Genomic DNA, 25,825 nt, shown 5'->3' with positions numbered 1-25,825 from the left:
AATTACTGCCAGCAGTTGCCGCCAAATGCTGCTGCGAATCGCGCACGGTTCGATTGCCGCTCGCTGCGCTTAGCCAGGCAACGCGTATTCTCGTCTTCGGCCAGTGCCATCGTCGTCGTCGTCGCCAGTTCGTCCATCGTCAGAGTCCGGCTCTTCGCTGCGAATTATATCATGCGAATTTTCGGCAATGTTGTCTCAGTTCTATTTTGTATTTCGTGCGCCGCGAATCGGTTCTAATAGCCGCACGATCGGCTCCGCTCATTAAACAATACGTCCGCATGGTCCGCGAAACTATGTGAAACTTTAATTACTGGAAATATTTTAGTAAATAAAAAAAAATTAAAAATGTGTTGCAATTGCTACGTGTAACATTTAAATAGTATAATAAATAAATAACTTTAGCCTTGTGAGCTGCAAGTCCCCAGTTGCTGTAAGTGTGCTGAATTATTATAGTCCCATTTATTATGTGCCTAACGCTAGAGTTTCGAATTCTAAATTCATTCGGGAATATCATTTCAGATAGAGTCAAATTCGTTTTCGCTGCGAAATAAATTTATAAATAAATCTCGTGTATTTTTTTTTTTTTTTTATTTTACACAACAAATAATTTCATATTTTTTGTCATTTTACAATTTCGATTACATTTCCAATCGATTGCCCCTTGAGCAGAAATGCTTTAATCGTTTGTTAGAGACCGTTGAAGCCACAACATTTTCCATTCATTTGAGAATGTTCAATTGAACAATACGCCTGAGTAACTTGTGTGTTTCTCGATTCAAATTAATGAACTGTTACTAATGACGGCCAAGAAACATTTCTCATTTGCCAATTGCTGGCAAATAGTCAGCTATTAGTGTGCTTGGCAAATAATCGAATCAAATGATTTTCAACATTTTATTTCGTTGCTTTAAGAATGCTGCAGCTCAGTTCAGTTTTAGGCAAATCTTTGTGTGGGCAAAATAATGTCCTAAGCCAAATAAGACAATGCTGAAAGCGAAACAATTCAAACAATCTCGAAATGGCACTAGGAAGATAAAGGCGCACGTTGCTCGCACGTGACGACATAAGATAGAATAGAAAGTGCTACTTGAGAGACAATAAATAAAAGACGCTGAATAAGAACAAGAACTAGAACAAGAACAAGAAGAAGAGGAAAACTGCATTGAAAGCACAAGTGTGCGACACTTGAGTGTATATGGATGGCTTTGCTAGGGTTACGAAACAAGCTACTAGAATTGGCTGCAAATAACAGGAAAAACAATAAGGCACAGGTAGAAAATCAGTATGCAGTATATAGGGGGATAGAGTGCATTTTCAAATGTGCATTGAAATGAAATTATTCAAGTGATTTTCCAGCCATGCAACGCAACTCATTGGCTGGCCATGCAGGCGCATTTCCCTCTCCCTCTCTCTCTGTCTCTCTCTCTTTCGCTCCCGCTATCTCTCCCTTACCATGACAGGTGTGTGCAGCTGTTGTGGCAGCTGTGTTAATTAGAATTCGTGTTGCCATTAATTGAAACACGAAAGGGACAAGCGTAAACCAATGAAGCTGTTGAACAGTGGGCGTCATCAATCAATGGCCTACCCGAAACTTAATTAAAAACCAACCCCTCTGCGTGTGCCCTTTAATAGCCAGAAATATCCATCAGTCTCTGGGATAAGTTTCATTATTTCTCGCTTAGCTTCATTTCATTTATTTATTTTTATTTTTGTTTTTATTTTTATTCTTAACTGTTTTGAATAAAACTTTTACAGCTGTAAGTTTAGCGCTTGGTCATGGCATCCAAATCAGAGCACCACACAGAGCCAGCACTGGTCTGTTTTCGTGTAAAGCAGCAGCATCATCATCTGCCTGAAGTTTTAATCAAAAATCAGTTGAAACTTTCAGCGCGCGAACTGCTGGCCAAAACTTTCTCACAAAACTAATTCCGAGCTAAAATTATAAAGTATTCTGGTTAAATCGGAAAAAAACGAAGAGAAATCATCGTGATGAGCTATAGCTGTCTTGAAATTAAGTAAACAAGCAATTTGCATAACGCTGCGTATACGCAATGAAATATTGATATTAGAATCAGGGCCTAAGCAACGGCCATATCAACATGGTTTTTCCCTATTTATGCCGCTTCCTGTTTCCTGCTGATTGAATTTCACTTTGATTCTTTGTTATTTGCCATTTGCCCTTTTTGCTTTGTTTTTGCCTCAGCGCATTATTGAGCTGATATTATTAGAGTTTCTTTTGTTTTTTTGGTTTCTGTTCTTGTTTTTTGTTGATTGTGTGTGCTTGCGTAATTTGAGTTGATATACGACAAGCCAGAAGTTGGGCGCCTATCATGTGGCCTCTGATTGTTTCATATTAAATGTATTGCTGCGTTGCTGACCTGGCTGGCTGGCTGGCTGGCTGGCTGGCTGGCTGGCTGGCTGGCTGGCAATGCGCCCTGCTCGCGTTGCCACAACAATTGCCGCAGGTCGTGGGCCTTGCCATTTTTTATGGCTCACTTAGGCGCAGATTTGTTTGCAAATGATATGTCAGCCAAGTCGCACGTAATGCCAATTATCATAAAATTACATTTTTTTCCCTCTTCATATTTTTCTTTTTCTTTTCGGCTGGATTTATTTATGAATTGGCTGCTTACGTGAGCTGATGTACGGCAGCAATTGCTGTGGCTATTTATAAAGATGAAAATTAAGATTTAACAGTTGCTTTAAGAAATGTTTTGCTCTGCTCAAACAATCTAATTTATGACATTTAAATTAATACAAAATGTAAAACATTTATTTGAGCATTAAAGCTGTCCATGTTCAACTGTTTCTTACCAAACTTTTCATGTCTGTTTATCAAGCTAAAAAAAAAAAGAGGGAAGTAGAAAAATAACTTTGCTTTTATTTAATAAAACATTTCAAGTTTTATGATAAACAATGGCCAAAAACTTGCGCTGCAGCCGGCACTTTCCGCCTGCCAAATCTTTGCTGTCAAATGTTGTTTTTAGCGCACTCCGAACTAAACCTCGTAAAAGTTGCATCCGCTTGTTGCGGACTCTTTGCGGCAACAATTTATGGCGCAGCAATAAGAATTGTGACAACAAATTTGGCAGCTTGGCCAAGGGGAAGCTGCATAACTTAATATGCTCCACATTAACTTTAAATGCAGCGGAATTTATTCACTTACGCCCAGGTTTACGAAGTTGTCAAGCCCCCTGAAGGCGATGGCTGGCTTTTGAATAATGCAAATGAATAAAGATGCATATATATTCATATTCGCAAATAACTAACTTTTGGCAATGCAATGAAAATGATTATTTAACAGTTTGCTGCAACATTTGAGTGAATTCTGAATGGCTGTGAAATCCCTTGACCGCCTCTTACGTGCCTCAAGCATCCCAGCTGCCCAGCTGTCCAGCTGCCCGAACTGCGATGGTGCAACATGCGGCATGACTATTAAAGTGGACTGGCAAAAAGCTAAGAGCAAATGCCAACAAAGAAGAAGGTGCAAGAGGTCAAAGTTTGCAACAGATGGACAATGAAGCTGCAGAAACTTGCTCCCAAAAGGGCATATTGAAAAGGAGGAGAGTTTCAACTGCACCAACTTACTTTTCTGTTAGCTGGTCTAGGGCATTGCATAGTCATGCATAGCCTGCAAAACTGTCAACTGGCTGCCTCACGTTTTTTTTTGATGACAGCGCTTGGTGGGCGTCGCTGTTAACGACTTTGCGACAGTTGGTTCAGGTTAAGGGCAAAGTCATGAAAGCGCCATAATTCGGTAATGAAGGCGGACACAGCTGCAGACAGTCACTATGAATTAACCATAAATATACATACATACATATAGAAGACGAGCATTTTAGATAACGAGTGAGCGACCCAGTCGTTGCACTTTAAATAGGCCAAGCGAATGTGTGGCCAGGCTTGTTTCATTTTTTATTTTTATTTTTTAATATTTTTAATAGACAGCTCAGTGAACATTCTGGCACGTTATTGAAAATCAAATAGGACTGAAGACTGCAGACTGAAATGCCAATGCTGGGGCAGCGCAACTGCAGCATGTGCGTGAGCCACTCGCTGATGGATGGATTGGGTGGTTGGGTGGCTGGAGGTGGGTGTAGTGCATTTCAAGTGTTTTCTTCTAATTTCGCTAAGGGTGGCGCGAAACGCAACGCAACGCAAATTGACACAGTCTTTGGCACAATTGGGTCATAAACTAGTCCAAGGATCTAGAGCTGCAATCAAGCCTTTGTATAATTCGAACTAAATAGGCATGATAACCTTTTTGATTGAGCGCACGTATCTGTGAGTGAGTGCTACGTGTGTATGCGTGTGTGTGTGTGTGTATATATAAATGTAGTTTGGCTTAGTTTTTATGCGTCGCCTGCCATAAACAGCGGTCAGCATGTTGTATCATGTTTTCGATATGGTCGCCCAATTAAATAATTAATGTAACTGATTGATGGCGCCATGGACTATGAAAGTGTTTACTAATCAGTAACTTTGTTTATATAACTAGCCAGGCTAGCCTACTTGCCTGCCTCGCTAAGTAATTGGACGGACAAATGATTACATATACATACATACGTATCTTGCTTGGGCTTGTGGAAATTATGAAAGTTTGTCACGTTCCAATTTAACACAGAGACAAAAGTATATTTATATTTGCTATACAGCATAGTCGCAGTTAGCCATAAACTGCATTATAGGGCTGTGGTAGAAAGTTTCGAAATAACAATTATTTTATGTGCATTAAAATTTCATAGCCTACTTTCAGGCGGAAGTGTAATTCGTTATGACAGGACTTGAAAGAAACTAAACTGGGGGCCATTTCGCATCCCACGTCAGCCAGCGCTCGCACCTAATTCAATTAGTCAACTTCATTGTTAATTAAAACAAACTGCGCCGCGCACAGCATGAGCATGTACGAGGTCCTGGGACACGCCCAATTGAGTGTCAGCTGGCTGTAATGTTTTCTCTGTGTTACTTTGTGGCAACAGTGCGTAAAATAATTAAAAGAAATATCTCAGTGCTCACTGTGTGGCCTTGCCGCTAAGTAGATTTCAAATTATTCCATTAGTGCTGATGACATTTGGCCCGGCTCTGCCAAGATGATATGCCATGCGATATGTGAAGTGCTAATGTGCCGCTGTTTGGCTGTCTGGTCTGGCTGCCTGGCTGCCTGGCTCCTTGGCTGCTGGCCAAGTTAATTAAATACTCGTATGTGCTCGGGCAGCAGGCGCCGCCGGAAGGGAACCCAGCTTAGCATACACACACACACACACACACACATGCCACACGACTATTAATGGTCCAACGTCTCTCGGCTGGCGCAAGCTCAAACAATTGTGAAAAATTGGTAAACAAATCGCGGGAAATTAACCTTTAGTGAATGGGAGCATAAGAAATGAAAATGTAAATTCATCGCACGCAGAACCCAAGCCAGCCTACATGATTTATGTCTGCAAATGAAACAACAAAGTAAATAAGCAACATCAATCAGAGGGCCGTCCTGTCTGGAGGTGCCATGTGAATCGAGCTGATGAGGCCGGCATTAGGGCTCTCAGTCATAATAAGACTGCTTTCTTCCTCTGCTTTGTCAGCGTTGTCCGCTGTCTGTCAGCTCCGATAAGAAGCTGGCAATTGATTGGAGCCTCCGCCCACCGCCGAACAGACAAAAGATCAACAAACTGAACTAAAGTTGTCAGGCACATTTTAAAGCGTTGTCATTGCCACTGCCAGAAGTCAGCCACTGAGGGAAGTCAAGTAAATTAGCTATGGCCAACACGTAGGCCTACAAAAAAATATTTGAGACTTTTTCCGCCATGGACACCGTACGCAACTGTCAAGCGTGGTCAACGTGAGGACTTCCCAAAATTATATAAACGGAGTAGGGTCCTCACACTTGACCGGGCTGGCAGCCAGTCAAATGCGTAGGCCGAGCGTCGTCTATTTTTTTTTTAAAGCTAACTTGGCATGTTTCCCGCCACTTTACATATTGTCTTCAAGCTACTGTACAGTTTACTCTATGCATCCATTATTCATATTTGACAGCTCTCTGAGAGCCCACGCAGCGTATGGGCTTCATTTGTTTTCATGCGAATTTTTATATTTTTATTTTTATTTTTCATATTTCACGTAGCTGAAGTTCTCTCTCTCTCTCTCACTCTTTTGTTGGCCGCCAACGCTTTAAAATGCGTAGCGAATTGTTTCATGGAAATGTGAGGAGTTGAAACATCAAGCTAAGTGCACAGGGCCCAAGGCGTCAGAACGAAAGGCAGCAGCCAATATCATGCAAAGCAATGTTAACAAAATTATTGTTTACTTTTGATTATGTATTTTGATCGCAACGGATACGCGAAACGCCATCAAGTGGGCTTGCGTACAAACAACGGCATTAGGAGAGAATTTAGATTAAGTGCACTCGAATGAGTTTACAGAACTTTTCACTTGACTTAAGCCACCTTGAACTGCGGCAAATGAACTTGTTTGCCCCAGCCTCAATCAATCAAGCTGACCCTGGGGCTTACGACGCCTGCAACTCAATTTGCGGCAGGCTGCCAGACACCAGTTAACGGCCAGCATAACAATACAAGGCAAGTCCATTCGAAAATCCCTGGACCCACATCTGGGCTGAGCCGCAATGGCCTAAAACAATTTCTTTAAAAATTTGCATAAATTGACGCAAGGCCAAAACAGCCACAGAAATGTTTCCATATGTGTGTGATGGGCGGCAACTTGACAACATTCTCTGGATACATTCTCTGGATACCCCAGACATTTCAGCTAACTTAAATACTTTATCTCTTTGTTGCATAATTGAAAGGAGCTGTGGCATGCTGCATACGATTAAACACACAATGCTGGGAGCTCGAATGCAGAAAGTCTTTAAGCATGTGTGTGTGAGTGTGTACGTGAGTGAATATATAGGTCTGTAGGTGAAAGTGCTGCAATAGACTGATTATCTGTATCTATACATCTTTATCTGCAGCTACCTAAAGGACACAAGATATCGCAGTAGCTCAGCTTCTCAGTATCTGTGTATCTCAGCATCTCACTATCTCAGTATCTCTTTATCTATATATCTATATATCTCTATATATCTGTATCTCAGTATCTCAGCATCTTAGTATCTCTGTCTGTATCTCTATATCTCTGTATCCAGCATCTCGTCTCCTGTATCTGTATCCTGTATATGCATCCTATATTCTCTTTCACTGTATCTACGTATATCTGTATCTCTGTATCTGTTACTCTTCTGCAATTTTTTTGCAATTCAAACTAAGTATTGCTCTAGCTCAGATGCTTGACTGGACTCGGCCTTCGGCTGGTCGGCCATGCCTCCCAATAGTAACTACATAATTTCGTTAGCTGACTGCTGAAATGCTGGGCTTGCTACCCGTATTCCCACGCCGTTGGCTGTATCTATTTCTGAACGCAAATGAAATTAACACAACATTGAGCCCGAGCGGCACACATTTTATGGGCCGCAGAGACCGAGAAAATGAATAGAGGCTGGCAGCACAGCTGGATATCATGGACAAACAGAAGAAGTTTGCTGGTACTCCGCCAAGCTGCTACTTATGCGATGCTCTTCGTGCCTTAGATGCGTGTGTGCTTGTGTGTGTGTGTGTACAAAACATTTGTATGTATATTTTTTGCATTCGCTGGGGCTCATGCGTGCGCTCTTCGCCTCATTCATATCCATTGTGGGAAAATGCAATCAAATTACTTTGATGTTTCCATTAATGTCGTTTTCTTGGGCGCTGACAGCGGCGCGAAGGCGGGCCAGCAGCAACAATAACAACTGTAAGCGGTAGCTGTTGATTATGATAACGAGATGTTTCTAGCTGCCTTAACAGCCTCCATTCACTCTCCCAGCTGTGGTTGCTGTTTATATATTGTCCTTGTCGCTGGAAATCACAGCCTCGCAATGTCCTGCAAGGCATTTTTATTGGACTGGCGACTGGGCGTCTCCACGGAATCAAGGAATGCAAAGCTCACTTGTGCGTAACGTCACAAAGCCGCGCCACAAGTAATTCATTCGAATTATCATCCAACAATACGAAAACTTGTCCATTCACGCCCACTCCCAGGACACGACTCTAGGCTACCCGCTGTGCGGCATTGTGGATATCCATTTAATATGCAGCTCGAGCTGCTGGCAATTTTCATTCACTTTTCAATTAAATATTTGCCAATCTTATATGTATGAAGGAGGGAGAGGGAGAGAATGAGTTAGATATACTTCTGTACTCATGGCTAGGGTGTTTGGGTCTCGTGAGCCCTTCACTGTAGAGCACATTAAGCTCTTGCTACGGTAAGAGTGCCATTTCCGCTTAAAGCCATGACACTTTCCGTCGCCATTATCTGGTGGAGCATTTTGTTTCACTATTTTTCATTGTTTACCCCGAGTAAGCATCAAAGAAAACGCATTTCCTCAGCAAATACCAAGAACGCAAAATGTTGTTGAAAAAAGCTGAAATGCAAAAAACTGTTTATCGCGATACCTGGAAAACCTGCGTACTTCTGCAGACGGCGAAGGCACTGTAATTAAAAGAAGGGAAAGTAACAGAGATACAATACGGAACTGTGTGCTGAGCGAGGGAGAGAGAGAGGAAGAGAGAGAGTTACAAAGCTTGACCGACTGGCTCATTGATAATCGCTGCAAACTTTTTTCGTAGCTTAAATTTCTATCATTACATTTGTATTTACCGTATCCGCTAGCTTGTTTCTTTTTTCAGCTGTTTACCAGCAGGTTTCGTAATTACTCGTTCGAGTCCTTAGCTCAATGGCTATTTACATAATTTTGACCTTGCCTCAAGTTTTTGAATGGCGGCCTCAAGACCGTGCCGCCCGCTCCAGTGCGTCTATTTAATGGCAGACTACTCGTTCACTTGACCATGCCCACGACAGCGGGGACTGCGGCTGAATCGAGCCAATCGAGGCAGGCGCTCTGCGCACTCAACTGGGACATGACTGACGGCTGCTTATTATGTGTGAGGGCGCGAACACTTAAAATGTATTTAAATCAAGTTCAGGTGCAATGTCAGGTAAACTCAAATTGATTTTTCATAGCACAATATGGCGCACGGGTCGTGTGAGTGTAAAGTCTTAGTTGTGTGCGAGTGGATCAATTGACAAAGCAACTGTGTATTGGATTGCAGGCGGAGAGTAGTTTGCATTGGAAGGCATGAAGGCGTGCCTCCTCCTCCTGCTGCACATCATATATTTACTTGAATGACACAGACACGTGTCCTTTTCCCAGCTACATAATTTAGCAGAGCTCCTGTCGCACTCCATCTTCAATTTGAGTTGCAAAGTTGAGCATGTCTGCACTCAGGTCGTTCGCTCAATTAGCAGCAGCTTTGTTGTGCCACTTGGGGACGTGTTCCTTGCCGAGGACTTTCACTTTGTTAAGCTATTTACACGCTTCGACACATGTGCAACTTTTGCAGCTGCAAATTGCCAGGCATTCAGCTGGCCAACTGGCAGCTGGCTAACAGGTCTTTCAGCCCGAACGGGCACGTTTCAATTAGGCCAACAGGCGTTTGCTCTTAGCCATTATATGCGACATCTCTGCAACTAGTTGACCAGATTTACTGGCTTACTGGCAACGCTTGACACTAATCCTAGCAGCTGCAAATGATATGAGCTCATGTGTAATTACATTGATAAGCCAGGTGCTTGTTGCGGGCCCCGACTAACCGTAATTAATATGATTAGTATGACAGTCAGGCCAGGCCAACCCAGCTGCAGATGCAGCCATTGAATGTGCCAATTTGCATGCCCAAACCTGATGATGCGGACTCTAATAATCAGATTCAGAATGTTTGGCTATGCATAGCAATCATGTCATTAGTAGCTCATTGTTTAGCCATTCCAGCTGCCTGCTTCGCCTTATAGCCATTGTGCATTTGCTATTCTCAGAGCAGCTCCTGAGCGATAATAAATTCATTCTTCAATGTCAAATTTCTTGGTTGCAGTCGACAGCAGACATCATATATGTGCATATACATATACGTATACATATACTTAAATTCATGATGCGCTTCTCTTTGGTAATGGGTTAAGCACGAAAAAGTTTTGGCTTTGATGTGTGTGCAAGTTTTTTGTGAACGCTTCCTTAAGCAATTTTATTATATGATATGCGAATGTCAAATGAGCTCGCTTTTGTCTGCTGCCAGACAACATGACGTATGCGTGATGGGACTAAAAGGAGAGCGCTGAGCATGAATACAGCACAACAGAAAATAGAGACACTCACACAGGCAAAGTTACACCTACACACACACACACACACACACATGCTTATCGTAATGTGAATACGACTTAACAAATTCCTTCAGCTGCATTTTTCACAATAAATCGAGTTTTTCCATCGCCATTTAGGACTTTTTTTTTAAATGAGACGCAGCAGCAACAGGAACAACCGTATCTGGCTGACATTTGAATCATTTGCAAGGGCAACAGCAAGGCCGCTGCTCTGGCACCTGTGCGATGTACGAATTAAACTAAGATTAAACCAAATGAATGTGCCAAGGGAATGTTTGAAAAGCATTCGAAAAGTCAGCATGATGGCTGAAGACTTGTAAGAATGAAACAATTGTTATCTGTAATTAAAGTTGTTACAAAATCATCTGAGCTAACAGATGAAAATCGAGTTTCAATTGGCATAGCTGAGTTTGAAGTGGAGAATATTCAATTAGGTTATAAATGCAATTCAAGAGTTTCAGTATAGAGAGAGGCAGAAAGGGGAGATAGAGAGAGAGAGAGAGGGAGACATATAAAGAGAGCGATAGAAAGAAAGAAAGAGATAGAAAGAGAATGAGTAAAAAATATTAATTAAATGCAACAATTATTTAAATTTGTAGATTATTTTAAAGTAATATAAATATAACAATTAAATATAATATATAATATGATAGAATAAGAAATTATACCTAATTCAGTTAATTTTCTATTTACAAAATAATGAAAGCCTTGCTCAGGGATACGGAAGACAAGCTCGACTTGGCTCTTGATGCTGATTAAAAATATATTCATTTGAAATTTAAGGAGAGCTCTTCACATTCCTTGGCATGCCTCCATCAAACAAAAATTGTCATAGCAAAATATTCATTTATTTGTCTGTTACCTATTTTTTTTTTTTTTTTTTTAATTTTAAATTTAGACAATTCCTTTGTAGACCACTTGAGATGAGCTCAACAACAACAAAAAAAAAAAGTAAATTACTATAGCAACAATTTCCTTTATGCATATATATTTGCCTATTTGTTAATCCGGAATGAGCGAACCCTTCCTCGCTTTGTGTTGCATTTGGCCAACAGTTGACACAGATTGTCAGAATTTTGTTTTCGCTCAGTCAGGCATGGAAAGCTACACAAAAGACTGGAAACCAGAGAGCGTAAAGAGAAGATGAGCTAGTGAGATAGAGAGAGAGGGAGGGAGAGCGTGAAGATTAAAGAATGTTTTGGTGATTGTGCCGAGGACATCTGGCGGAAATTTGCTAGGATATTAGCTGACAGAATAGAAATGCTGCCAAAATATTTACAGTTAACTGTAATGTTTGCATTTGTATACGTATCTGTAGCTGTGCTTGTACTCTCCACATAAATATACACACTTACATACACATATACATATGGTATATACACAGTCATGGCCAGGGGCCAAGCAAACGTGCTGCAAGTGGCATCAGCAACAATTCAGTGCTGGCCACGCCCACAATGCAAACCCAAGCCACCCACACGCCTGCAATTTATGCTGCGCTGTGGCCATGACTCAACAGTTTTGTGCAAGCCAACAGCATGATAAATATAATGTGTTAAGCCAAAAGCAGCGGCGTTTAAGCCAAGAGTGCAGATTCCAGCAATTAAAGTTGTATTATACGTCAGCTGAGTTAAACGCTGCTGCTGCTGCTGCTGCTGCTGCTGCTGTGGAGCCGTGACAGCTCGTGTGCATTATGCATGCAACTTTAAGTGTGGCACAGCGTCACGGCACGCCCCCTTCCCCTAATCGCCTCCTTCACGTCACTTGGCCTGACAGTCAGCTCTTCTATTATAATCACGGCTGGCCTTTGTTACAGTTTGATGATGGTGTTTTGTTATTGCTATCGCTGTTGCTGCTGTTGTTGTGGTTGCTGTTGTCCCTGTTGTTCTTACTGTTGTTGCTGTTGCTGTTGCCAAGAAAATCACAAAACTAATGAGAAATTTACAATGCAGCCGCGTGAGAGTGCATCACAATATAGCTAATTATAAATATATATGTTAGAGAGTCTCAAGGCAGACTATATAGTTGAGAACAGAATGAGAGAATGAGAGAGGGGGAGTGAGAGAGAGAGAGAAAAGATAGCTGAAGATAGATAGAGAAAGAAATAGAGAGAGGGAAGGATGAAGAGTGAAAGTTGGGAAGGAGAGATCAAAAGGTAAGGAATTCCAAGGAGATATAGCAACAGAGTACGTGAACAAGAAGATGCATAGAGAGAGAAGCAGAGAGAACTGAAACAGAGAGTGGGGAAGTCTTAGAGGGGGAGATAGTGAGAGAGAGAGAAATATAAACAGAGATAGAGAAGCACACAGATAGATAAATACACAGAAACGGAACGCAATCAAGAGGTATATAGACAGATTCCTAAATCAGTTTCTATTATAATGAGAGAATTAGAGCACTTTCATATATCTATTAGAATAAAATAAAAATATAAATACAGAAAGATAAATTTGTATATAAGCAAGAACTAATATAATAAAGAAAAAAGGGAAAGCAAGAGATTCAATAGCCACAAAAGTTGCACAGATATCAATGCAAATGTTTCCTCTTTACTATCATTTTCTATTAATTCAATATTACCTTAGTCTCTACTTAATTCAATATTACCTTATGCATTCTCTCCTTCTTTCAAAAGCCCAGTTACTTCCGCCTTGCCTATTAATTTTTCCGCGCACTTCGGCTTCATTCAGCTCCTCCTTTCTGGGCCCTCAGCAGCCATTTAGGTTCATTGATTGAAGATATTTTCATAAATCGCTGGCTGTTATGTTCCGCTATCTCCCGCCCATTCGCAGTGCACTCGCATCGTTGGCAATTTCATTTTGTGAATGGGCAGCCGTTGAAGAGAACAATTTTTAAATAATGCCAATGGGGCTCGCGTGGCGCAAACAGAAATGCCAAAACAAACCCAACTTGCTGTTTACACAAAAAAGTAAATGAAATGCAGAAGGCAAAGAAGGCAAGGAGCAGAAGGGCGAACGTGTCGAGCAAAGTACATGAACACACACTCGGATCAATAACTGTAATCAAGGGCTGGGAATGCATATTAATTTAAGAGCTCCGGCCTCAAGTCCGTCATCATGTCCGTGATGTATGCTGCAATGCATAAATCAAGTGCTCAAGCCACATAATACTGGGGCCAAGACAAAGGCGAGTGAGCAAAGAAAAGGCTAGCGCTGTCTCTGAGGTTACGTGATCCTTTCAATCGGACTTGTCATTGCCATTTCGCATTGTTCGCCGGCTGGCCACAAAGGCAACACGGGAGCTGTCCGTCTGCCCGGAGGCGGGGAGGGGCAGCAGCCACAAATGAAAGCATTCCGATTTGTAGCTGATCTCTTTCACTCACTGGTATTGGCATTGGTATGCCAGCTGCCTAAGCACAAATCAGTCGCTGCTTCAATTGTCCATTGTACGTGTGCCCAGTGAACTGTGCCACAGCGGAGCAGGAGAATCTCTGCCACATTTGTGTTATTAATAGGGCTTTCGAGCGAAAAATGTAGTTCCTGTTGTTGTGTAATTGATTGCGTTGATTTCTGAATTGATGCCCAGCTTGATTCGATCAACAGATTTCTGTTGCTCTCGCTTCTCTCCTTCAGGGCTGCGCAAATTATAGCATACTTTTGTGCGCCGTCAAGCAAGCGCCACCAAATATGCCTAATTAATCATTTAATTTGCCATGCCATTACACACACGCACACACACACACACACATGTTCGATAATTGATGTAATTAAAAGTAAATTAATACGCACTCTTAACTGCATGTAGTTCTTTGAATTTCGCTGTGCGAGCGCAGCTGACGAGCGAGCCGTTTCCTGCGTGTGTGTCCAATCGAATTTCTCCTGCATATTAAAGCGTGGGGAAATCAAGGGACTTTAATAAGTCATTGCAAAAAGTCTATATTATTTAATATATATTGCAGAATTGAACAGAATTGAGTATAAGCTCTAGATTTTGATTAGAAAGCAGTCAATTTGCAATCAAATAATGATTGTAAATTTTCAGTTTTTATATTGCTATGAGACTCAATGATGGCCTAAATCAAGCTAAACATGTTCTACGAAATCAAAATACATTATAACTATAAAAACTCTAGCTATAACTATAGCGAACTTCAAGATCTGCAAAGATATTCATGCAATTATTCAGTCAAGGATCTTTAAAAGCCCGCTTCACTTTAGGCCAATCTCGATTTCAATTTACGATTTCAGCACCGCCCACAAAACGAATCAACCAAATGGGATTAATTATGAAGTTAGCAATTTAGTGTGCGCCCTCTAGCTGGTTAACTATAATTTGCGCATTTCGAATTCATTTCGATTCCAAATCAAATTGCCTGCTAACCGGCGTGCTGGCTGTGCTGCATATTAAGGGAGCTTTTGTAGCGGTTTCGCCAGCCGCGGTACGTGTTAATTGCTCTAGCCTGTGGTTCGCGCCCGGCTCGGGCTCGCCAAGTGGAGTTGCTCGTGCAAATGCAATTAAAAACTGTGGAAAGCGGAGAAAAACTGCGCTAACCGCACAACGAGCGCCAAGCAAAGCGCATGACAGATAACAAATGGCTTAGCACACGAGCTCTGCAGCAGATTTGAGCGCAATGCATAGAAAGTTACAGTTACAGATGCAGAAGATTGTGAGAGTACAAGCAGAGCAACAAGACAGATAACACTCGCCGAGCAAGACATGCCAGTCGGTTGCGTGCGCTGCAAATACAAATCTAATTTGGCCCTTGGATAAAGAGAATAATTCCGGCATATATCTGCACAAATACTAATGCGATTTGCCTGGGTTCGCTGGGTCAGCTGGGTCAGCTGGGCCAGTGGGGGCGGTTGCAGCAGCAGCAGTTGCAATGCAGTGTGGCCAGTGTGACCATTGTGGCAATTAAATTGTGTGGGCTCCCGCTTAGCCACTTGACGTGAGCCGCATGAGAAGTTTTTGTCGCATTTCGCTAATCGACTTTGTGTGCTGGGGCTAAGGCGCGTGATCAAATATTTAAGTAGCTGCGGCGCACGTGGCGCATACGCATCCGTTTGCCATTTAAATAAATCATACGCCACGTTTAACGCTATATTATCATCTATATCACTTTCAGCACTTGCCAGACATTTGAACAATATTAAATTTTTAATGCATCTGCGGGCAACGCATTTCATGCACAGGCAAACGCTGTCACCGCCCCCGGCTCTGCCGCTGCCTCTGCCTCTGCCTCTGCCTCTGCCTCTGCTGACCTTGGCAGTCTAGAGTGTCGACAACAACAACAACGACAACGACTACAACAACAACAATGGCTAGCAGCAACAATGATACGACGCCGCTCTATTGCGGCACGGGCATGGATAATTTCCATACGAGGTAAGTCTATGTCAATGCCTGCAGTCCGAGCATTCCCCAAGGACAACGCCGACTGCACTCAGCAGGATATTTAGAAATTAAAGCACTGCCAAAATCGATTAATTGAATGCATTGCCACCAACCCATTCGCTTCCATTTCGACAATTTGTTTTATTTCGGGTCAAAAAGAGCTTTTTATGACAGCAGCAGAAGCAGCAGCAGCAACTATAAAAATTACATGTAATTAAACTATAAAATATGAACAACGCAAAATATTTACTTAAATTGCATGCTCAGCGCTCGTAAAACGAGAGAAATATATGAAAATAATAGGAATAACCGTAAGAGTGTGCCAATTTGAAGTGCTAAACGGGATGATACCCTGAGAAGATATTAAGGTCTTGTTGAATGAATTATAGATGATGATATTCTGCTCGTGTTGTATAGATTATAGATTGCATACCATATATCATATGAGAGGATCAGAGAAGACTTTTAACTGACGCATCAGCTGATTCTTTTAGTGTTAAATGATATTTACTATTTTTGCTTTTATATTCATTTATAGAACTTATCTGACTCATTCAGATAAATACTAAAATAAAATGAAATCAAACTTAAATTAACTTCTCCTAATTCACGCTTGGTTCTAATTAGATTCATATATAAAATCAATTTTAGTTTTCATACTTCATCTAAACTCGGTAGATAATGCATTTCGCTTACTGAACACCCATATACCCCGCTTTGCTCACTGCTCATCAATAGGTATAAGGGGTGAAAACGAATAAGAGTGCTCTAGTCGAGTGTGTGCCTGCCATCACATCCATATACAATAACAAAATATATAACGCACACACATACGCACAGACATGTGCATGCACTTACATAACATACAAACACACACGCATGCAGCAGCTTTCACTCACCCTCTCTCTCTCTCTCTCTCTCTCTCTCTCTCTCTCTCTCTCTCTCTCTCTCTTCTGCTATAACCACTCAAAATGTTTTTGCAAAATAATTTCAGTTTTTATTGTTCCGCATTTGCAAAAGTTCAGAGAAATAAGAGCTGGCATTTATGTCTGCATCATGACAAGGTTAAACTAGTAAAAATTGAACTCTCTAGATTTTTATTTGCCCCCATTTAAACTATATCTGATGGCAGCCAGCAGAGATGAAATGGGAGTGAAACTCTATTAATTTCAGCTGTAATAAAAAATGCATTTATTAGCCATTTAAATGCAGCGCTGATATTTGCGACTTAGCGCGCTATCAATCTAACATTGGCTAAGCATTTGAATTTTATGGTCGTTCTGCTGCACACGTGCCCCACACACACACACACACACACACACACACACACACAGACAGAACGCTGTTTGTTGTATGTGCGCTGAGCAAACAAAGTTGCCTGCAATGCCAATAAAGACTGTAAGCCTGCAGCATTTGCCTACTTACAACAGAACGAAAATATTTTTCACATACTGGCTTTTTGTTTAGTTTGCAGCCAAAGAGGCAAAAGCATTTGGAAATAATTCTAAATTTTTACGGCCCAGCCAGCGAGGTGACCGAAACTTTTGGGTCTCAAAAAAAAGAAAGAGAAAGAGAGAGAAAAGATATGTAGCTGGGTGCCGGCTGGGCGACTGAGCCCCCAGGGTGTTGCCTGCCTCTTTGTAAGCCCTCAAATGGAGCAGCAGGAGCTGGGGGTGTGCCTCGACGTTTGCTCAGCAAGAAATTAAACTTACATAAAAGTGTGAGGCAATCAAGCCAGAGTCTAACTTCAGACCGGAGGCAGCTTTAATGCGGCCACACGTTGCCATTTGGCACTCAGCTCCTCTGCTGCACACACTCGATCCCAGGGCTGCCATAAACATATATTTGGTTTGCTTTTAAGTAAAAATCTCGATTCTTTTCTTTGGCCAACAATGCAAAGTAAACAGCAAAACAAAAGCGCTGAAAGTGCGGCAAATTTGTAAAAGTTTCTTTTTCTCTCTTTTCTTTGTGTTTTTTTTTCTCTATTATTTACATGCCAGCGTTGTTCAAAGTAATTAAAAATATTGCCAAAGTATTGAAAATAAATAGAAATCGAAATTTTCTTGTTATAGAATGGTAATGCTTAGCAGATTAAGTTAATTGTAAGTGCAGATGTACCGAAGTAGAGCCGAGAGCTATGCAATGATCGTTAGAGCTCTGCATATCCAAGCAACTATTTGTAGCTGGCCAGCCATTGGATTTAATGTTCGGCTATTTGTTGAAACCTCGACTTTCCCATGAAATATTCACAGCTCGTGTTTGCCTTACGACCAGTTGGAGATTTGCAACAGCTGGCCATTTGCTGCGCCTGAGAGGACCTGAAATAGTGGGCCAGTTGTTCAACAGTAAACTTGAAATACCTGGAAATTATGCCGAATGGTTTGGGCTATGTTATGCGGCCCACAGCACAGCATTTCCAATTTTAGCATCACAAACATGTTGGTTGAACAATGCAAAGTCCAATGCTTGGCCAGCAATTAGTAGCTGAAACAACTTCCCAGGGACTTGAACAGCATTTCCAAAGCGCTTCACATGCAGCTCATTCGGAGTTGCTCCATTCTGGCCGAGACTTTAATAGAGAACGAAATTTAATGCGCACATAAACATGGCCACATGGCCATCCATCAACTTGGATTAGCTAGAGCAATAAATTTAACTAAGCCAGGTATTCTCTATTAAATGAGCAGACAGGGAAAACGCGCGCGGAATTCGCGCTCGGCGAAAGTCTTTGATGAATGTTGCTCTCAAATATGCCACCAACAAAATGCGTCAACAAAATGAAAATGAAGAAAATAACAAAAAAGAGGAAGGTGAGCTTGTTTACCTGCAAATACGCCACATGCCAGTAGTTTGTCTAGGTATTCTCCCAAACGGCAAACACTTCCGTTGTGCTATCAATTCCTCTGCTGTTTGCCAGAGGCGGAAACGAGTTAAAAGCCATTACAAAAACTGCCTCAACGACATGATGTGACATGATGCGGCATGATGTGGGATGTGTGATGTCGGCTGTCTATCAAAATGGAATCATTTCTATTTATGCTATTGCTGCTGCTGCTTCTTCTTTTTCATCTCTTGTTAGGCTTTCTCGTATGGCAAATCATTTATTTTTGACATCAGTTTCGGCTGTTCTCTCCCAGGAGAGCGAAACGAAAACGTTTCGCCTATTGTCACTAAAAATATATAATAGAAAAGAAATACGAATAACGAGCTGTCAAATGAACACGACTGTTGATTCATGTTAATTGCTTGTTTAATGCATGTCGCTCCGTTTGCCTTTTAGCTTTGATGTTAATATTGCGCATACGTCGCGTTGCCCTCGCAGTGGACATCTGAAAGGGCTGCACTCGGTGCACGTTTGTCGGCGTCTGTGGCTTTGTGCGACTGTTGACACAATTTGTCTTTCTTTCTTTCTCTTTATACACATGCAGGAATGAGAAATTAGTATATTGGCTTAGTGCAGTGTCCGTCCGTCCGTATGTGTCTCTGTCTTCATGAATGTAAACCATTTGACGGCTATTAAAGTTGGAAATAAAAGGTGTCAAGACTAACCCGATACGCCAATTAAAGGCGTGGCAATTCGCTGCTAGAACTGCAGAGATAACGTCTATATATCTACTTGCCAGCACTTGCACCCCGAATGAGTATTCTGCAGTCGGTAAGGCTCGACTGCAATGTTCTTACATTCTGCTTTCGTTTTCGTTGTCGTCTGAGCCTCTTGAGTGACGCTTGTAGTGGCTGACTAACCGAGTGTGAGTCTGTCTGGCCGTGACGACGTCTTCCCAGCGGCGCCTTGCCAATTTGGCACGTAATGGCCAAGTGTTAGATACACATCTAATTGCTACAGCGAGACAGACAGGCAGACAGACAGACAGGCAGACAAGAAGACAGACAGACAAGCAATAATTTAAGCAGCCGCCCAGGCAGCTCCAATCGTCATCTTAGCGTCTTCCCACACGCAAGCCTTAGTTAATTAAGGGTCACGAAGCAACATTCTTGTTGCCAGGTATAACGGATAAATTATTTATAGATAATCTCATTAGGTATTCCATCTGCTCATTATCTCCATCTCTGTCTCTCTCTCTCGCAGCTATAAGAACATGCACGGTTACATCTCGCTGGTGGTTTGCATACTTGGCACCATTGCCAATACCTTGAACATCATCGTGCTGACGCGGCGAGAGATGCGCTCGCCCACGAACGCGATTCTAACAGGCCTGGCCGTGGCGGATCTGGCCGTCATGCTGGAGTACATACCGTACACGGTGCACGATTACATACTGAAGGACAGCCTGCCCAGGGAGGAGAAGCTGAGCTATGGCTGGGCCTGCTTCATCATGTTCCACTCGATCTTTGCCCAGGTGCTGCACACGATCTCCATCTGGCTGACTGTGACGCTGGCCGTGTGGCGCTACATAGCGGTGGGCTATCCGCAGAAGAATCGACTGTGGTGCGGCATGCGCACCACCATAATAACCATCACCACAGCGTATGTGGTGTGTGTCCTGGTGGTTTCGCCCTCGCTCTATCTGATCACGGCCATTGCCGAATGGATGGAGCAGCTGGATGCGGAGGGCAATGTGATAAAGAGCGTGCCCGTGAGCCAGTATCTGATCGACTATCGAAATGAGCTGCAAGCCGCCGTGTTTCCCCCACTAAATGCCACGCCCCTTAGCCTAATGGCCAACGATACCCAAGGGCTGAACGTGAGCGTGCTGAGCACCACGCCCATGCCGACCACCGCTGTGCCGCCGCCCACTGTGGTGCGCAACGTGACCGTCTACCGGCTGTCCCACAGCGACCTGGCCCTGCACAAGCCCCTGCTGCTGAACGCCACGTTCCTGATCTACAGCGTGGTCATCAAGCTGATACCCTGCATCGCGCTGACCATACTCTCGGTGCGGCTCATCCTGGCGCTGCTGGAGGCCAAGCGGCGGCGCAAGAAGCTGACCAGCAAGCCGGCCTCGACGACGTCGACGGCGGCGTCCAGCAACGGCACCAAGACCGTGGTCAACGGCAAGTCGGCCGAGCGGCCGCGCAAGAACAGCAAAACTCTGGAGAAGGAGAAGCAAACGGATCGCACCACACGCATGCTGCTGGCGGTGCTGCTGCTGTTCCTCATCACCGAGTTCCCGCAGGGCATCATGGGGCTGCTGAACACGGTGCTGGGCAATGCATTCCTGCTGCAGTGCTATCTCAAGCTGAGTAAGTGTGAACCATGTATAGCACCACGGTGGCACCTCGAGCTGCTCGGCACATAAATTGATTTACTTTTGACTCCTTAGGTGACCTCATGGACATACTGGCTTTAATCAATTCCAGCATCAATTTCATACTCTACTGCTCCATGAGCAAACAATTTCGCAGCACATTCACGCTGCTGTTTCGCCCAAAGTTTCTGGACAAGTGGCTGCCCGTGGCGCAGGATGAGCTGACGGCGACCAGGGCGGACGGGCTGCAGCGCTCTGTGGTGGCAGCGGCACCTGACAAGTGTCAGTCGATACACAAGCAGCCACAAGTGGTGACACTGGCTGCCACCACCACTACGACAACCACCCAAGTGACGAATCTGTAGCACGCAACACAGCAGCAGCTGCAAGCGCCTGGCCATGTGGCTGGCGACAATACCCGGGAGCAGAGGCCATGCCATGCCATTGTCGTCGTGGTGGACAGTGCCAGCGGTGCAGTGGATCATCGTCTGTGTGTAGGCGAAGCGTTGCCACTCACGTAGTTTCGCGGACGCAATTAGATATAGCTGCTAATGTAAATGAGATTCAATAAAAATAAAGTATATATATAGTATATATATCTGCATATATATATGTATGTATTTGGTCCAAATTCACAGTTTACGGTTGATAGGTTATTCTGTGGTGCGCATTGCATTCATTAGGGCGCCAAACTTGATGGAATAACAATGCAAGGCATAAACCGATAATAATGCACATCATTCATACGCACCATTGTCTTGGCAATGCCATATCAAAAATAAAAATTCAACGAATGCTGTGTGCACATGCAAGGATGCGCGCCTATCGAATGCAAATCAAACAGGATGACTAACCGTCTGATTAAATAATTACATTTGAATAACAAGCGAACAACAATATTGTACATATATGAACATTTATACGATTTATATTGATTAAATATTTAATTTAATTTTTATTATTACAAATAATTTGCATAGGATTCGAGATAATTTAAAAATATGTAGTACAGCTTTTTGTACTTAAGAACCTTAGCTTTTGCTACATATGATTAGCTATTAATCAATAATAATAATACCAATCTGAATTAGTTATGTGTACATATGAGATATACTATACCATATAAATTGTTGAAATCAAGCGATTTTACTTAGATGCATCGACTGTTTATAAACAATACTTTTAAGTGATAAGCGAAGGCTGCATGCAAAACAAGTTGTATAAATAATTAAATAAAATAAAAAAATAAATTAAAACAAATGAATAAAATAAATTAATGAAATAAATAAATAAATAAATAATAAATCTGTATATATCATAGCTCGCAAATAAAAATTAATCGATTTACTATTTACACTCTGCTCGCGATATCAACCGCACAAAATTATACTCGCTCGCTCTCGCTCTGAGCTTTTGCTTTTCTGTTAAGCGCCTTGAGTTGAATTGTTCGTGTGAAACTCTTTGAACGAACATCGTTAAGCGAACGATACGATTGGCGTTTGCACAATGTGAGCTAGTAGGTGAGCAAGAGAGAGAGAGAGACAGAGTCCAACAGAGTCGCACACACGCATACACAAAGAGCTTTTGCTTCATCGAACTCAACCAATCAGCTCGCGCAAGCGAGAAGAGCAAACGAAAACAACAACAACAACGGCTTACAGCCGATCGCGAGCGAACTCGTTAAAGAACCGAAGCAATCGGTTGCTCTCTGAGTTTGTTTTTTTTTTTTGGCAGAGTGTGAGTAAAAGACATTTATTTGCAGACATCGAGCAACGGTTAACAGTTATTTGTGCGCTATGTTATATTGATGAAAGTGTTTGCAGTTGAGCCCCCGCAAATATTTTCAATCAATTATAATATGAATTATTCATGTTCGCAATGCAAATTTAATTGTTGACAAAAATAAATACAAATAAAAATCAATTTGCGTATTTGTCATGCAAATGCAGCTCACTTTGAATGTTTCACAATTAGAATTAAATCTATTTAAATACTGTAAACAAGCTAAATACAAACAAAGTACTTATAATAAATGTAATTTAATTAATAAACCAAAAAATATGTTGGCATTTCAAATAAAAACAAAAGTTTAAAACAACAACAATTTGTTACTTGTTATAATAGCTGTAATTCGTTTATAATATTAGCTATTTAACTAATAAGTAAGTAATTTACATGCTGCTAACTATGAAACTATAATAATTCATGTAAAGCTTGTTTATTAAAATGTAATAAATTACACCAGAAAATAAATACGAAAAAATAAAACTTGAAAATAAAACTACCTAAATGAAATGCTGCGTAAGTATTGAATTTTAAATTTAACTTTTTCACTTTAAGTTTGTGCAGTAATTGCGAGAGTCGAGAAAGTTTTCCCATAATTTAAAATGTGCAGCAAAATATGGAGTCAGCAACAAAGCCATATAAGAATGTGGAATACAACGCATATTAATGAACTTAAATTTAAATTATGCCAAAAAGGAAAGCAAGTGAAAGTTGAGAGAAAGGACGCAATGAAACTCTAGAGACACAGCTGGAGAGCTTAGTCCCAGCTTATATAGTGAAAAATATACTTAAAGCGTGCTCAGCCGCCAGAGAATGCCATAGAGGAGCAACGCCTGCAGCAGTTGAGCATTTGGAATGATTATTTCTCAAATAATTGTGTTCTGCTCCTTAAATATTAAATTTCAGGCTATTGATTTCTCGCCTTGGGGCTTTACAAATGGCCAGCTGATGGCTGTAATTAGCTTATTTATAACTTGATTCTGGAGTTTAACTTTCGCTTCAGCTTCATTAATTGGGCTCATTTATAATTGCAATTTATGTTAAGTGACTTGGAAAACTTTCCCAAACTGCGCCCAGGTCTAAAATTGCTTTATAAATGGTTTTGTTATGACAGTTTCAATGGCGTCCATATGCTCGATGACAAAGTGCGAGAATCGCATATTTTCTGCTCTCTAGTAATTAGAAAACTGCCATTGATTTATATGCTATAAATAATAGTGAAAACTGAGATCTAGAATCATGTTTACCTGAAGAGAATTGTCTCGTGAGACCTTTAAATAATGAGCAAGCATTGTGAACGTTTGGATAATTATTGAAATATGTTACAGGCAATTTAATTAAAAAATAATTATTAATATCAATATTTCATAGCAATGAATTGAATTGAATTTCTCTTTTTTTTTAATTCTTTATAAAATTGCATATAAACACAAAGGTAAGCAGCTGTTGCTGCTGCTCATATGCCAACAATTATGGCAATTGATTATCTTTTTATTAAGTATACGCACTGTTCAGCCTTTGTGTATTAAATGAAAACTTTTCATATGAAATTGATTGAAAAACTTTTGCCTAAAGCCGCAGCAGTGAGGCAAACAAATTGCGGCAAAGGCATGGGCCAACTCATGCATGGATCGTTAAGTGCAGCAGCCAGCAGCCAGAAGTCAACAACTTGGGCTGAAACCGTTAAAGCTTTAGCAGCATTACACACATGCACACACAGACACACACACACACACAGAGTCTTCTACATATCCATCGAAATGCAGGAGTGCATTTGAAGTGTCTGCTGCTGCAGACTCTCGACTGGCAGCTGCCTGCCCGACTGCAGCACCCTTTGCATATTAGATTTAACAACAATTAGCAGGCAGTTGACAGCTTTAGCTGCCACTGCTGCAACTGCTGCAACTGCATCTTCAGCTGTTGGTCTTTTCGGGTCTGGCCATCAACGTCAGCTCAGTTGCTTTGTTGCTTTGACGCTGCTCCGTTTGCTCTCTTGTGGTGTGGATGTCATTTGCCTGAGTGTAGTGGCAACTTTAAGGCTGTTTGCAACAAGTTAACGCAGCGCCCCTGCCAAAGGCAGCCATGTTGCATGAGGCACTCATAACACAAATACTGCTCAACCGCTGCCAGGGGCAACCAAGCGACTGTGCAACCCTGCAGCTGTGCAGCTGTGCAACTGTGCCACTGTGCAACTGGCTGTGCTCATTCAGCCGTGGAGCCCTGCGCCTTTCCTGTCTCGTCGCATCTAATGAGTCTCATTACAGTAATTACGTGATGTCTGTTATAAGTGGCGAAGCTGCTGCATTTGATAATGATATATGTGTGGCTGTGGCTGTGAGTGTGTATGTGTGTGTGTGTGGTTAAATGTTGTTTGCCAACTGCAGGCAAAAGAATCAGAGCTACATCATGCAGCGCTTAGCTGATTGCCAAGTTATGCGGCTAGCAAATAACAAGTTAATTGAAAGATATAATTTGACATGATTTTTATATTTAATATGTTTGCCAAGACCTGAGCAGATCTTTATAAAACTTTTCAAAAGTTACTCTCTTATACTTATATAGAAGAAAATCTTGCACTTCTGCATTTCCATTACTATTCTTCATAAGTGTGCTTATTCTTATCACTATGCTTCCCATGCTGCCTCTAAAGACCTTAATTAATCTATAAAAAACAACTGTCTGCTTGGGCCAAGTGCTTAGAGTATATTTATTATCACATAATGCATTGCACTTGACTCGAGCATTCCTGCTCGCTGCATCCTTTGAGCTTGGCTTGGCTTCGCCTGCCTCGCCTTGGCTTGGCTTTGCCTTTGTGCAATCAGCTCGTAGTGCTATCTGGCTACGCTTTGCCGTGCTGCCACTTAACTACACCTGAGTTACTCGCAGCCAGCTCGTGGCTCGGCGGCACGGATTGGTTACGTGTGTGCTGCCACATCACGAGGTTTGCTCGCAGCTCTGTTATTGAATATCATCGCAGGCAGGCCGGGTGTGCCATCAGAAGCGATTGGTAATGGGATTTATATGCTCCCCCATGTGCGCAGCTTCGCTCCAACAAATTTAAATCAATTATTTGATATCAAATAGACTCGCAGCAGTGCCGTAACTAATGCTCGAACTCATTTAGCTAATGGCCACTTATATTAATGTGTAATAAGCTTAATTTGTAAGCCACTAGTTCCACATCAAATTTAGCTTAGTTTTAATATCTGGTACATATATTCTTAAGC

At 41.9% G+C, this 25,825-nt stretch overlaps 1 protein-coding gene across 1 annotated transcript; it reads left to right on the top strand.

Annotated features, from left to right (window-relative positions):
- MsR1 (Myosuppressin receptor 1) lies at positions 1 to 22,082 on the top strand. The gene is made up of 4 exons (XM_018100480.3): positions 1 to 430; positions 15,338 to 15,597; positions 19,694 to 20,808; positions 20,889 to 22,082. The coding sequence occupies exons 2-4, from the start codon at positions 15,530 to 15,532 to the stop codon at positions 21,176 to 21,178; spliced, it is 1,473 nt and encodes a 490-aa protein (XP_017955969.1). The 5' UTR covers positions 1 to 430; positions 15,338 to 15,529; the 3' UTR covers positions 21,179 to 22,082.
- Positions 22,083 to 25,825: the final 3,743 nt, after the last annotated feature.

This window comes from Drosophila navojoa, chromosome 4 (assembly GCF_054131105.1).
Source record: "Drosophila navojoa isolate 15081-1374.11 chromosome 4, UAZ_NAV_1.0, whole genome shotgun sequence".
Lineage (NCBI taxonomy): Eukaryota > Metazoa > Arthropoda > Insecta > Diptera > Drosophilidae > Drosophila > Drosophila navojoa.
Note: the sequence above shows the minus strand (reverse complement) of the source record. Positions and strands in the feature narration are given on the sequence as shown.

Bases quoted from the DNA above. Each gene is read 5' to 3' on its own strand.
- MsR1 (XM_018100480.3), top strand. From the start codon at position 15,530: ATGGCTAGCAGCAACAATGATACGACGCCGCTCTATTGCGGCACGGGC. The intron at 15,598-19,693 runs GTAAGTCTATGT...TCTCTCTCGCAG, and splicing joins ATGGATAATTTCCATACGAG to CTATAAGAACATGCACGGTT. The intron at 20,809-20,888 runs GTAAGTGTGAAC...TTGACTCCTTAG, and splicing joins GCAGTGCTATCTCAAGCTGA to GTGACCTCATGGACATACTG.